A 12,068-nucleotide genomic window follows, 5' to 3' on the forward strand; every position below is an offset into this window, starting at 1 on the left:
GACGAACACCGAAACCTCAAAGTTTTAATCTTAGCCTTGACCAAGGTCAAAGTCCCGCACTTTGTGACCTGCTACAAAAATGTTTTAGATTAAGAAAATTCATATTTCTGGTTTAAGGATTCAGAATAATTTCCCACAAGCTCAAAGCCTTCGCAGGCTAAAGATGAGGTTAAAATGTGAATAAAGACATGAGACTGCCGTCACAGAGAGGGGAAATCCCTAATATGGTCAGAAGCTTTAAGGGCAGAGGAGAAAACATTTAAAAAAATCATAAAAAATAAAAATATGCAGCTGGAAATGAGCAGATTCAAACATTCAACACCAGGATAGGGTGGAAATTACAAATGAGTTTAATTGCCCATCACATCACTTTGCCAGTGATTATTAGCTTAGTTGATAAAATACCACAAACTTAACTTAAAATTCTTGGTGGTTTACAGACAAAAGCTTTAATTTTTCATGTAAAATGTGAAGTTCGGGGACAGGACTTCAGTTTGTCGTCTTTTCAGCGTTCAAGAAAGAAATATTTAAAAACAAAAGTCTGCAGTGAAACGAACAAAACACCACCTGAGTGTACAATGAGCACGGTTTATATAAAAGCCATGCAGTAATCTGACTCACACGGTCACAGCGAGCGGCTCTTGCTGTGAATTTGACATTTTAAGAAAAATACAGAAACTCTGTGGGCGTGGTCAGTCCTCTTCCTCGGTGTCCAGCGGTCCTCGGTTTGCAGGGAGCGATGCTGTGATTCGCTGCCAGCGGTTTGGTGGCCAGATGATGTGAGAGGCCCGACCGTGAAGCAGCCCCACAGACACCTGGGAAAAAAACAGCATCACAACTTTTAACAAATGGTCAAATTAAACAAATTTTATTTGATCGTTTTACCACTTTCGAATTCCCTGCTATTGTTTTTAGCAGCCCTCCAGTTTTATCTGTCACACTTTACAGACCACCTAAAGACAGAAGTTTTAACAAACACACACTCAAAATCACTTTAACCTGCACATAGATAATCCTTCTGACCCTGCAGCAAAAGAATTCTTAAACGTTCTTCACTGTTTGGATTTTACCTGCACGTCACGCAGCCGACTCACAACAGAGGACACACTCTGGACCTGGTCATCACCCATGGGCTGTCCACAGCGTGTCCTCTGTTGTTGACTTGGCTGTCTCTGACCACTACTGTGTGTTTATTAACATCACCGGTTTTATTCAGCGGGAGACCTCGGTGCGAACTGTGAGGAGGCGCTATCTAACCTCTGAAGTGGCTGCAAATTTTACCAGGGCTTTAGACGAATGCCCCCCTGCGATTTTATTTTTAATCATTTTATCAGCAAACTGAAGAAAAGCCTTGACTCCGTTGCTCCACTCACCACCAACAAGATTAACGTAAAACATGCATCACCCTGGAGAAACGAAGAAGTCAAAACACTCAAAGAGATTGCAGGGCAGCAGAAAGGAGGTGGAGGAAAAATAAAAATGTAATTAAGCATCAAAATCAAAAACTTAAAATGTACAATAATACATTAAGGAAGTCAAGAAATTCACACTTCGCCAAAATAATCAGTAATAACAAAAATAATCCCAAGGTCCTCTTTTCCACCATAGATCATTTATTTAACCCTGATTTTAAAAGCTCCCAAAGAACCCCACAGACTCGCTCTGTGAGCAGTTTGCAGACCACTTCAGGGGAAAGATCAGCGCCATCAGATCTGATATTTTATCTAATCGCCATATGATTTTAAACACATCTGAGGGCTCGATTGTACCTGAGGAGACACTGGACAGCTTTGTCCTGGTTAATGCTGAGAACCTTCAGAAGGTTTTCTCCACAGTGAGACCCACCACATGTCTTTTAGATCCAATCCCTTCTTCACTCTTTAAAACACTTTATGGATTTTTTGAGGCTGAGCTTTTATACATGATGAATTGCTCTCTTCAGTTGGGTGTCTTCCCTGCTGCCTTTAAAACGGCGGTGGTGAGGCCCCTTCTGAAGAAGAGCAGTTTGGATTGTAATGATTTTAATAACTACAGACCTGTATCCAACTCACCATTTTTAAGTAAAGTCTTAGAAAAACTTGTTTTTACTCAGATTACTGATTTTCTCAATGATAGACAGATCCTGGAGATATTCCAGTCTGGATTTAGGGTGAACCACAGCACAGAGACGGCTCTCCTAAAGGTTTTAAATGATCTTAGATGTAACTGGGACTCCCAACAGCTCTCAGTCCTGGTGCTACTGGATCTAAGCGCAGCCTTTGATACAGTAGACCACGCTGTTCTTTTAAACAGACTAAAACACATGGTGGGCCTCTCTGGTGCTGTACACAACTGGTTCACTTCCTGTCTCTCAGACAGAACTTTTATGGTGAGTATGGATACATGCTGTTGGACACATGAACAATAAACGTACGACTGTTCCCACCACTAACACGTGACCCTACGCTGTGTTCACTGCATCATTCCATGTTTTGGCACTGATCACCACCTGCACTCATGTATATATCTTTCTACGTAGCACTTTTAATTCTTATTCTTACTTTTATTTTTTCATGTCTATTTAAGCGCAATTTATGACAGTATGTTTGCACTGAAGCACCGCAGCAATTTCCTAATGTTGTAAACCTGCCCAACATTTGGCAATAAAACCCTTTCTGATTCTGATTCTGATGCTCCTCTAAGATCCATAAAATGACATGTGGTGTGCCTCAAGGGTCGGTTCTAGGCCCTGTACTTTTTAATTTGTGTATGCTCCCTCTCGGCGGTGTCATCAGGAGGCATGGAGTGAACTTCCACAGTTACGCTGATGACACGCAGCTGTACATCTCTGTGTCTCCTGATGACACCAGACCAATGGATGCTCTTTTTAACTGTATTCTAGATATAAGATCTTGGATGGCAGAAAACTTTTTACAGCTTAACCAGGACAAAACTGAAGTTTTAATCGTCGGTCCCGAGGCTCAGAGAGAGAAACTCTTGTCTAAATTAGAGGCATTTTCACTATGTCCTTCGCTACAAGTGAAAAACCTGGGTGTTATTTTTGACTCTGAGCTTGGTTTTATCCCACATATTAAACATGTGACCAAAATTGGATTTTATCATCTAAAGAATATAGCCAGAGTCCGCCCTATTCTCTCTCGGGCCAACACGGAGATGCTGATGCATGCTTTTATTACCAGTCGCATTGATTACTGCCCTGCTCTCTGGTCTTCCTAAGAAGAATATTTCACCTTTACAACTTTTGCAAAACTCGGCAGCTCGTGTGCTGACGAAGACCAGAGGGCGGTCATGTATCCATGACCGCTTATGTTAAGACCAGGACATGTCCTTCAACGCACATATTAAACAAATATGTAAGACTGCTTTCTTCCATTTGCGCAACATCTCTAAAGTTAGAAATATCCTGTCTCAGAGTGACGCTGAAAAACTAGTTCATGCATTTATTACTTCCAGGCTGGACGACTGTAATTCATTATTATCAGGATGTCCAAAAAACTCCCTGAAAAGCCTTCAGCTAATCCAAAATGCTGCAGCAAGAGTCCTGACAGGGACTAGAAAGAGAGAGCAGATTTCTCCTGTTTTGGCTTCCTGTTAAATCCAGAATTGAATTCAAAATCCTGCTCCTCACATACAAGGTCTTAAATAATCAGGCCCCATCTTATCTTAATGACCTTGTAGTACCATATCACCCTATTAGAGCGCTCCGCTCTCGCTCTGCAGGCCTACTTGTTGTTCCTAGAGTATTTAAAAGTAGAATGGGAGGCAGAGCCTTCAGTTTTCAGGCCCCTCTTCTGTGGAACCAGCTTCCAGTTTGGATTCAGGAGACAGACACTATCTCTACTTTCAAGATTAGGCTTCAAACTTTCCTTTTTGCTAAAGCATATAGTTAGGGCTGGACCAGGTGACCCTGAATCCTCCCTTAGTTATGCTGCAATAGACGTAGGCTGCCGGGGATTCCCATGATGCATTGAGTTTTTCCTTTCCAGTCACCTTTCTCACTCACTATGTGTTAACAGACCTCTCTGCATTGAATCATATCTGTTATTAACCTCTGTCTCTCTTCCACAGCATGTCTTTATCCTGTCTTCCTTCTCTCACCCCAACCAATCACAGCAGATGGCCCCGCCCCTCCCTGAGCCTGGTTCTGCCGGAGGTTTCTTCCTGTTAAAAGGGAGTTTTTCCTTCCCACTGTCGCCAAAGTGCTGCTCATAGGGGGTCATATGACTGTTGGGTTTTTCTCTGTATCTATGAAGCGCCTTGAGGCGACTTTTGTTGTGATTTGGCGCTATATAAATAAAATTGAATTGAATTGAATTGAAGAGAGTGTGGGGAGTGAATTGGAGGGTGGGGTGGGCTGCTTTTAACCATGTAAAGCACTTTGTGCTACATTTCTGTGTGAAAAGTGCTTCATAAATAAAGACTGATTGATGGATTGATTGACAACAGAGAGCCGATTCAGAGAGCGAGAGCCATCCTGTCCTCAGGCACCACAGGTGTCCTAAAGTGAGCCTGTCATGGAAATCTCTTTGAGCATCGCTGACTGAAGCAGCTGTGGTGGAGCAGGAGGTTTGGGGGTGACAGAGGAACAGGTGGGCGGAGCAGACTGCAGTTTAGAGGGTGAGTAGCCTCATATACGGAGGTGGCTGCCTTCCTGTTTGTCCTAGCAGCAGGACAGCACAGAGGGCAGTGACCTGCAGACGTGGGTGGAGCCCTGCAGGATGGAGCGCGTGCGGTCAGGGTTAGCAGTCGAGTAGTCAGTTTTGCATAGCAGGGTGTCTGAGGATGTTTGTGGCAGCCATGGAGCAGGTCAACCTGTCATAACAGGTGATTCAGGGCTCCCTTTATAACCTGCTTTAGCAGGTCCAGCAGACCATCTGTTATTAAAGGGAACAAAGTGAACTGAGCACAGTTCAGGCTTTTCAGTTCTACAATCGATGGCTTTCTCTCTGTAATGCTCCACCGTCTTTGACTGACGTTGGGGGGAAAGTGCAGTTCGTGACAGCATGAGTCTTATAAAACCACAAAATCTGAAGAATTCAAAATGAAAAGATTATTGGGCAATGAAATGTGAACAGAAATAAGTAAAACACGGCTCCAGCTGCCTTTCTTTGCTCAAAAACCCTCCTCTAGTACACGTGTCAAGACCTGTCATCCAAAAATAGTTTTCTCATTGTTTATTCTCCAGTCACATCACGGAGCTGGAGGCCTCAGCAGCCAATGCTTGCTTCAGAGATGGATACCAGATCTGCAACCACAGTAAGTTGCCATTTTCAAAGTGCCCCATCAGAGCCAGTCTACTTTATGTTGCAAATGCATGCAATCATCATCTCATTGAATCTGATTGTGCTGACGGGGATAAAATGGCAACAACTGCAAATATGTTGCCGTCTACATACAGAGAAAGTGCAAAATGGTAAAGCTGCTCTGCAATCTTCCTTTTCTAAGGAATATAACCAGAATACAACCAGCCGAGTCAGCGTGTCACAGATGATGTCGACACTCTGACTCAGATTTACTGCAACACGTTGGTAAATCTGCAAACCTTCACCAACCTGAGAGTGACGGCGCTCCAACCGACCACGGTGGTTTGGAGAAAGGTCGCCTCCACCAGTACCGTCGCCTCGCCATTAAATTCGGTCACCCAGAGGTTGAGGGTGTTTCTGGGTGACCGCTTTGATTGTACTTGCAAACTCCAACAGCAAAAGATGTTTGAACTTGTTTAAATGTAGTCTTTGGTTGGGCTTAGTCACAACCACAGCTCAGTTATGCTGAATGTAAAAAAACTGAAGCCTTCTTTGAATCGAACACATCAGATGCTGACATCCAGAACCTGCAGGGACTGTTTGTGAAAGGCACCAATCCTCTGCTTCGATTTTGTTGAATATATTAAAGATACGTATCCAAGCAGCCTGAATTAACACGACGCCGTGGGTTGGTTTTCCTCTTTTTGAGTCACTGGTTGCCTTGGCAGTCTGAAATGAGCAAAAACTGATTTTTTCTGATTTTTGAAGTGACGTGCTTCTTATTTAGGTTTTCACAGGTTGACATTCAGCTTGAGGTGCAGAGACTTGCAGACATCAACGGCAGAGATAATTAAAACCGGCGCGCTGACAGCTGAAGATCCGTCCACTCACTGCTGTCCAGCATCGTCCTCGCCGCATCAATTAGATCTGCTTTGCATAAGGGCGAACGCACACACACCAGCAAATGTCATAAGCTTTTAATGATTCCTGTTATCTCTCAAAGCCAGCCTCTATATTTAAAACCATATATACATATGCGGCATTCATCTCCATCTCCAGAATAACCTTTAGAGAGCTCGCGCTCGGGCTGGAGGTATTATGAGGAGTTGGTTTCAGAGAAAGAAAGCAACGTTTGATTTGACGCAGCAAATTCAACGCTACAGTCTGAGTAACAGGAAGGAAAAGAAACCTCCACCTCACAACAGCTGCGGGTCAAGCTCCAGTTTAATAACATGTGGTAATGAAACAGCTGATTAATATTCATCCGGCTGCAGATGACACTGAGCTGTTATCTGCTAAGGTGAGACAGTGAGGAATTACTAAATTACACACCTGAAAGCTGTGGAGGCAGAGAACCTCCAGGTCAGCACAGATTCATCTTTCTTTTAATCTCAGAAACACGAGGTTGGAAACTTCAAACAAAAACGTTTGTTTTGCACCTTCGCTCCACGATTTGGGTTTGAAGATTCCTTCAACTGGTGACAAAAATCAGGAAAAGTATCCACGCTGGCTTCTTTACGCCAAACATGGTTAAAACATGGCTGCCAAGGTGACACGTAGTTGTTCCTTCCTTTGCTTTATTGATGCTTTCTTTCTTTCGATGCTCTGTTTTTGGCTTATTTGGATATTTGGGTTTTTTTTGTTGATTATTGGATTAGCTTCATTTCTTGGATTCTTTATAACACGTTTCTTCCTTCTTTTCTTACACTGAGATTTTTAAGGCGACGATTGACAAAGACAAGCATGTAGGAGAAAGTGAACGTGCCTAATTTCAGGTTTTTCAGAACAGGAAAATTGAGAATTAATTAAAATGCATTTATATAGAAATTCTTCCTTCTTTTGTTTCTTGGAGGTTTTTCCTTTCAGGATATGTTTTTATTTTTTAGCAGTTTCATGCTTTAGATGGTTTTTTGCTGCCCTCTGCTGTCCCATGACCACTAGCTGTGGTTAGACCAGCGGTCTCCAACCTTTTTTGCACCACGGACCGGTTTATGCCCGACAATATTTTCATGGACCGGCTTTTAAGGTGTCGCGGATAAATACAACATAATAACGATAAAAACAATAACAAAGTAACGCTGAAAACCGATAAAACCCCTGAAAACCATACATTTCACACCTGAGCCTCAACTCTCGTGGCCCGGTACCAAACGACTCACGGGTCCGAGGCCCGGGGGTTGGGGACCGCTGGGTTAGACGACCAGAGTCGGGTTGCTGGGCTCTGTCACTCCGAACCCTGCACAGCGGAGGTGGTTTACTGAACCTGATTCCTCCTGAATGGTTTGGGAGGAGGCTTCTTTGCAGAGTTGGGAACACCTGAGTGACCCCTCCCGGGGAGACATCTGGAGATTTCTGCCTTGAATGCTGCTCCTCAAATGTTTTATGTGGGCAGAAAGTGGACGGGTTAACACTACTGTTTTTAATGAGCCCATTTTTCAATGACTACGACTCTGCTAGTGTTGCAGACAGATTTCAATGGTTTTGAAAACAGAAGAGGAGCTTTGATGGACGATGGTAGCAACAAGCATTCATCAGGTGCTGAACAGAATAATGAGCTCCGCCCAGGTGTTTCCAGGTACACGTCACATTACCGTGACTGAACAACAACGCTGGGCGAGAGACTCAAACGGTTCCTGAACGATGAGAATAAAAAACTTTACAGGTGGCCTGCGTGATGGATGCTCAGGGTTTCTTTAATGGTAACCATTAAAGAAACCATTAAAGTTATTGGTATAGTTTAGACTTTTGTAATTCATCCATAATTTTTCGCTTCACTTGTTTTGATTCTATTTTCTTGGATTTCTCTGTTTTGGTTTCACCTTTTAAAGGCGACCGCCCTAATAATTAACAGCTTTTGTGCTTCGTACTTTCCTACCTTCCTCCGTTGCCTCTACGGTTTGCTGTTTTCCTGATTTTGTCCATCGGGTCCTCCTTTGGGGTCTTCATTAGCCTTATTTTTAATTTCCTTGCTTGTTAGTCGAACATCTCTCAGGTTCTTTGTCTCTGTTGCGCCTTTGTTTTCTTTGTATTTTTCCGGATCGTTGGTCAGTGGCTTCCTTTTGCCGTTCAGCGGTCATGCACCGAATTCCACGCTGCATCACTTAGTCCCGTAGTCTTTTCTTCTCGGCGCTCTCTCGGCTCATTACTTTCTCTGTTTGTGTCCACATCAGGATTGGCTTTTCAGCTCTGAGAGGAAGAAACCTCAGCATCTGGCTGACTCACTGTATTGATCAACACCCCCCCATCAACTCTCTGCAGATGAATTGCGGCCGTTTCATGCTTTGGGCTCAGTAGAAATCTTATTTATTGCACCTATAAACGCTTTAATAGGCCATACTTCCCACAGCGTGAGATCGACTGACATGAAAGCCTGACTCGTGTTGCATATGCATGAAAATCTCCTCGGTTTCACATTTTACAAAGTTCTGAAAACCAAACAAAGAAAGAACATTTTTAACTTAGCAACAAAAGAATGTGGAGGAAAAAGCTCCATACAGCGCTGCACTCGGACCATATAGTGTATATAGAGGTTGTGGGTGTTTTTCTCTGTTTTGTTTTGGACTATTTCTGATCGACCCGAAGGCTGACTGCATCATCTGCTGCACTGAAAGACTGTGAGGTGGGTGGCAGCGAGGACTGCCAGGCTGACTTTAAAAAGAACATTTTATTCAAATGAGACCTCCTCATTGGAGAGGATACATCCTGAATATAGTCAATTGATTTAGCTGTTCGAGTCTATTTCCTGTGGTATGAATATTTGGTAATAATATGAAACTGTCAGCACATTGTGTTTCATGATACAACACAGCTGAGGCTTCTGCTGCTGTGGCTTTGGCCATTTGGCAGCAATGAAAGGGTAATGTGATTTTAGGGACGAGAACGCCGGTGACGTCTGTCACGAGGGGCAGAAGCTGACGTGTGCTCTTCAACTCTGCAATGAAACATCTACTGACAAAGACCACTGCGCTCACACCACCTTTCTGAGCAGCAGAGAAACGTCTCCAGGCTGGAACAGGCCAGAGCTAGTCTGGAGCAACGACTGGATGTCATCCTTCTGTGCCATTAAGCAGTGACAGACAAATAGCTGTGAAAATGGTGACAGGTGTGGATGAAATAAACACAGGTTGATGTTGTTGTTGACTCTGACGTCAGCAGATTTCTTCAAACGTGCTGAAGAAAGAAAAAAACGGCCACAGCTTTGGACTCTGGGTCTGGCAGAAGCTCCAGTTTCACCCCAGCAAACGAGCAGAAGCATCACAAGCTGCAGAATAACGTGAAGCTACAAATATCTGTAAGATACCACAGCCTCACACCTTTCGCTCTTGTATTTGTCCGTGCAGTGACAGTGTTAGACGATTATATGTAAAAGAAAGTTTTCATGTGACAGTCGAGGGAAAGACTGAGTCCACCCCTGATTCAACAGCTTGTAGCAGCAATAACCTGCAGGGAGGATTTTCTCTGTGGCTTCGTCAGTCTCTCACATCACTGTGGAGGAGTTTTGGTCCACTCTTCTTCATATTCTTTTTCGCCTCATTGAGGTTTGCAGCATTCGTTCATGCACAGCTCTCTGAGCTCTGCAGCAGCTCCGTTCTTCTCTTCTTCGGTCGTTCTGTTGCAGACCTGCTGCTGTGCTGGGATCTTTGTCCTGTTGATGACCCGGTTTGGTCCGAGCTTCAGCTGTGGGACACACGGCCTCACACTGACTCTACAGAGGAGCTCATGGTCCACTCAGATCATCGTCCCTCCTCCACCGTGCTGACGGCTGTATGAGGTGTTTGTTTCCTCCAGACGTGCTGCTGTGTGTGATGGACGAACATCTCCACTGTGGTCTCGTCTGTTAAGATGCAGTTTTGGAAATATACACCATGCTGGTATGTTCTCCTTAGAGAGAAGACTCTTTCCCCTGAAGCCCTAAACAAGCCATACTTGTTCACTCTTTGCTAACCGAGGTCTGAGCTGCAGCTTTTGGATTTTTGGAGTTCTTCTGAGTTTTGCACGGTCTGACCTTGGGGTGAATTCTTTGGAACGTCCAGTGCCGTGAAGACTTGCAGCTGAATGTTTTCAATTTGTGAATAATCTCCCTTAGTATTTGTAGACGGCCTTATAATCCTTCCCAAGATCTTTGCTGACATCTTTCCTCCTTGGCTTGGTTCAAACTAGCAAAAGTGCCATAAGTAGTGGTGCTCACACCAACTGATGATCCTTTAATTAAGTGCATTTGTGCATTTAATAAGCAGCACCTGGCTGCTACTGACCTTTAATATTCTTAATTCCTATGGAAGCAGTAAGCGTGCCATTTACTGAGACTGAAAGTTAATAAATACGCTGAACTCACTGTTTAGTACGTTTTACAGAACCATGGACCAGAACAATCCTAAGGCAGGGTTAGGGTTGATTTCAGCTCCTCTCTATCAGCCCATCCCAGCAACCATGACATCTGGTCAGACCCCCTTCATAGCAAAGACGTCTAACAGGATGTCAGAGGCAGCAGTTTGTAAGAAGGAGCTGTAGTTTACACCTTCGTAGGAAATTCTCTGCAGATGATCATCATGTGAATCTAAATTACATTTAGCCACAGACTTCACACTGAAACAGCGGTCTTTAATGAAAAGTTGGAACTGAACGGGCGTTTGCTGGAAATACTGAAAGAAAACTCATAATCTGCAGAAGAGTGGTGTGGTCAGAAACATAATAGGAGAGAGGCACAGCATATTTAAAACTCAGCCTCTCTTTGTAGGGCAGAACAGGTGCCGGTCGTCTCAGGAACAAAGAGGCTCTGCAGAGCTGCTGCTCTATGTGCTCTGGGTTTGAGCTCAGAGGGGATTTCTGCTCAGCTCCTTGGATAGCTTTGCATCAGTGGGAGAGCAGGGCTTTCTGTCTGGCTCTGAATGTGCTGTCCATAGCAAACGACTACTTCTTTGCTGAAAAATTTATCCCGCTCCAACCAACAGGGGAAAAACTACAAATAGCGCAGAGAACAGGAGTCAATATCAGACTTTTAACACTCTTCCTGCCCTGGAGAGATGAGCCTGAAACACGGCGTTAATGAAATCTTTATGTGTCTGTCAGGATGAACAAACCAGGTCTGCACAAACATCCTGCTTTGTTAACGTACTTGTCAATCTGCCGACCTCAACAAAACGCTGAAAGATGGCGCCGAAACAAGCCGTCACTCTGGCTTCCCTACGGACTCTGTGACGCTCGGCTCCAGTCAGGAGGAGAGGACCCAGCTCGGATCGGGACAGGGCAGATGAAACCGGGCCCACAGTATGCAGTGCACGTAAAGGAAACATACTGGAGTTATTTATCCGTGGATTCTCCCAAAGCTCCATGTTCCTTCTTTACCGTTTCCCCCAAACAGTACAGTGTGCTGCAGTAATGCCTTGCTCACAGCTTCATTATTTCTCCTTCTGTTTAAGCCATAATAAAGCTTTACACCACATTTATGAACAAAGTGTGAATCTCGACTTTGACAGTGAGATTTTTGCGAGACTTTGGGTCCTCATTAGTCAGGTCTCCATGGCAACGCTGACGCGTGTGTGTGTCTATGATAAATTTGTTTTCAGGTTCACGTCTGTCCATCAGCCTACTGGGTGAGGAGCTAAAACTCTGCAGAGGGATTTAAAACACACCTAATTTTAAATAAACGATTGTAAAGGAATTAATTCATTATTAATTATATTAAAGAACATTTCAATCACAGGTTTAATCGAAGCCCAGATTTGGATCCCGCTGAAACATTTTAAACTTGTAGTGTATGCAAGAACACACATATGGACACAAGTATGACGCAGCCTGCACACATCACACCTACAGGAGCTGCTC

At 43.9% G+C, this 12,068-nt stretch overlaps 1 protein-coding gene across 1 annotated transcript in view; it reads right to left on the bottom strand.

Annotated features, from left to right (window-relative positions):
• Nucleotides 1–327: 327 nt before the first annotated feature.
• Nucleotides 328–12,068, bottom strand: part of immp2l (inner mitochondrial membrane peptidase subunit 2) — a 208,065-nt gene continuing 196,324 nt past the window's right edge. Inside the window, exon 6 of the mRNA XM_085415037.1 lies at nt 328–815. Within this exon, the coding sequence (XP_085271163.1) occupies nt 693–815 (123 nt within the window). The 3' untranslated portion in view covers nt 328–692. The remainder of the gene's footprint in view (nt 816–12,068) is intronic.

This window comes from Rhamphochromis longiceps, linkage group LG7 (assembly GCF_057381845.1).
Source record: "Rhamphochromis longiceps isolate RC_006_pf linkage group LG7, R_longiceps_female_GT1.1, whole genome shotgun sequence".
Taxonomy (NCBI): domain Eukaryota; kingdom Metazoa; phylum Chordata; class Actinopteri; order Cichliformes; family Cichlidae; genus Rhamphochromis; species Rhamphochromis longiceps.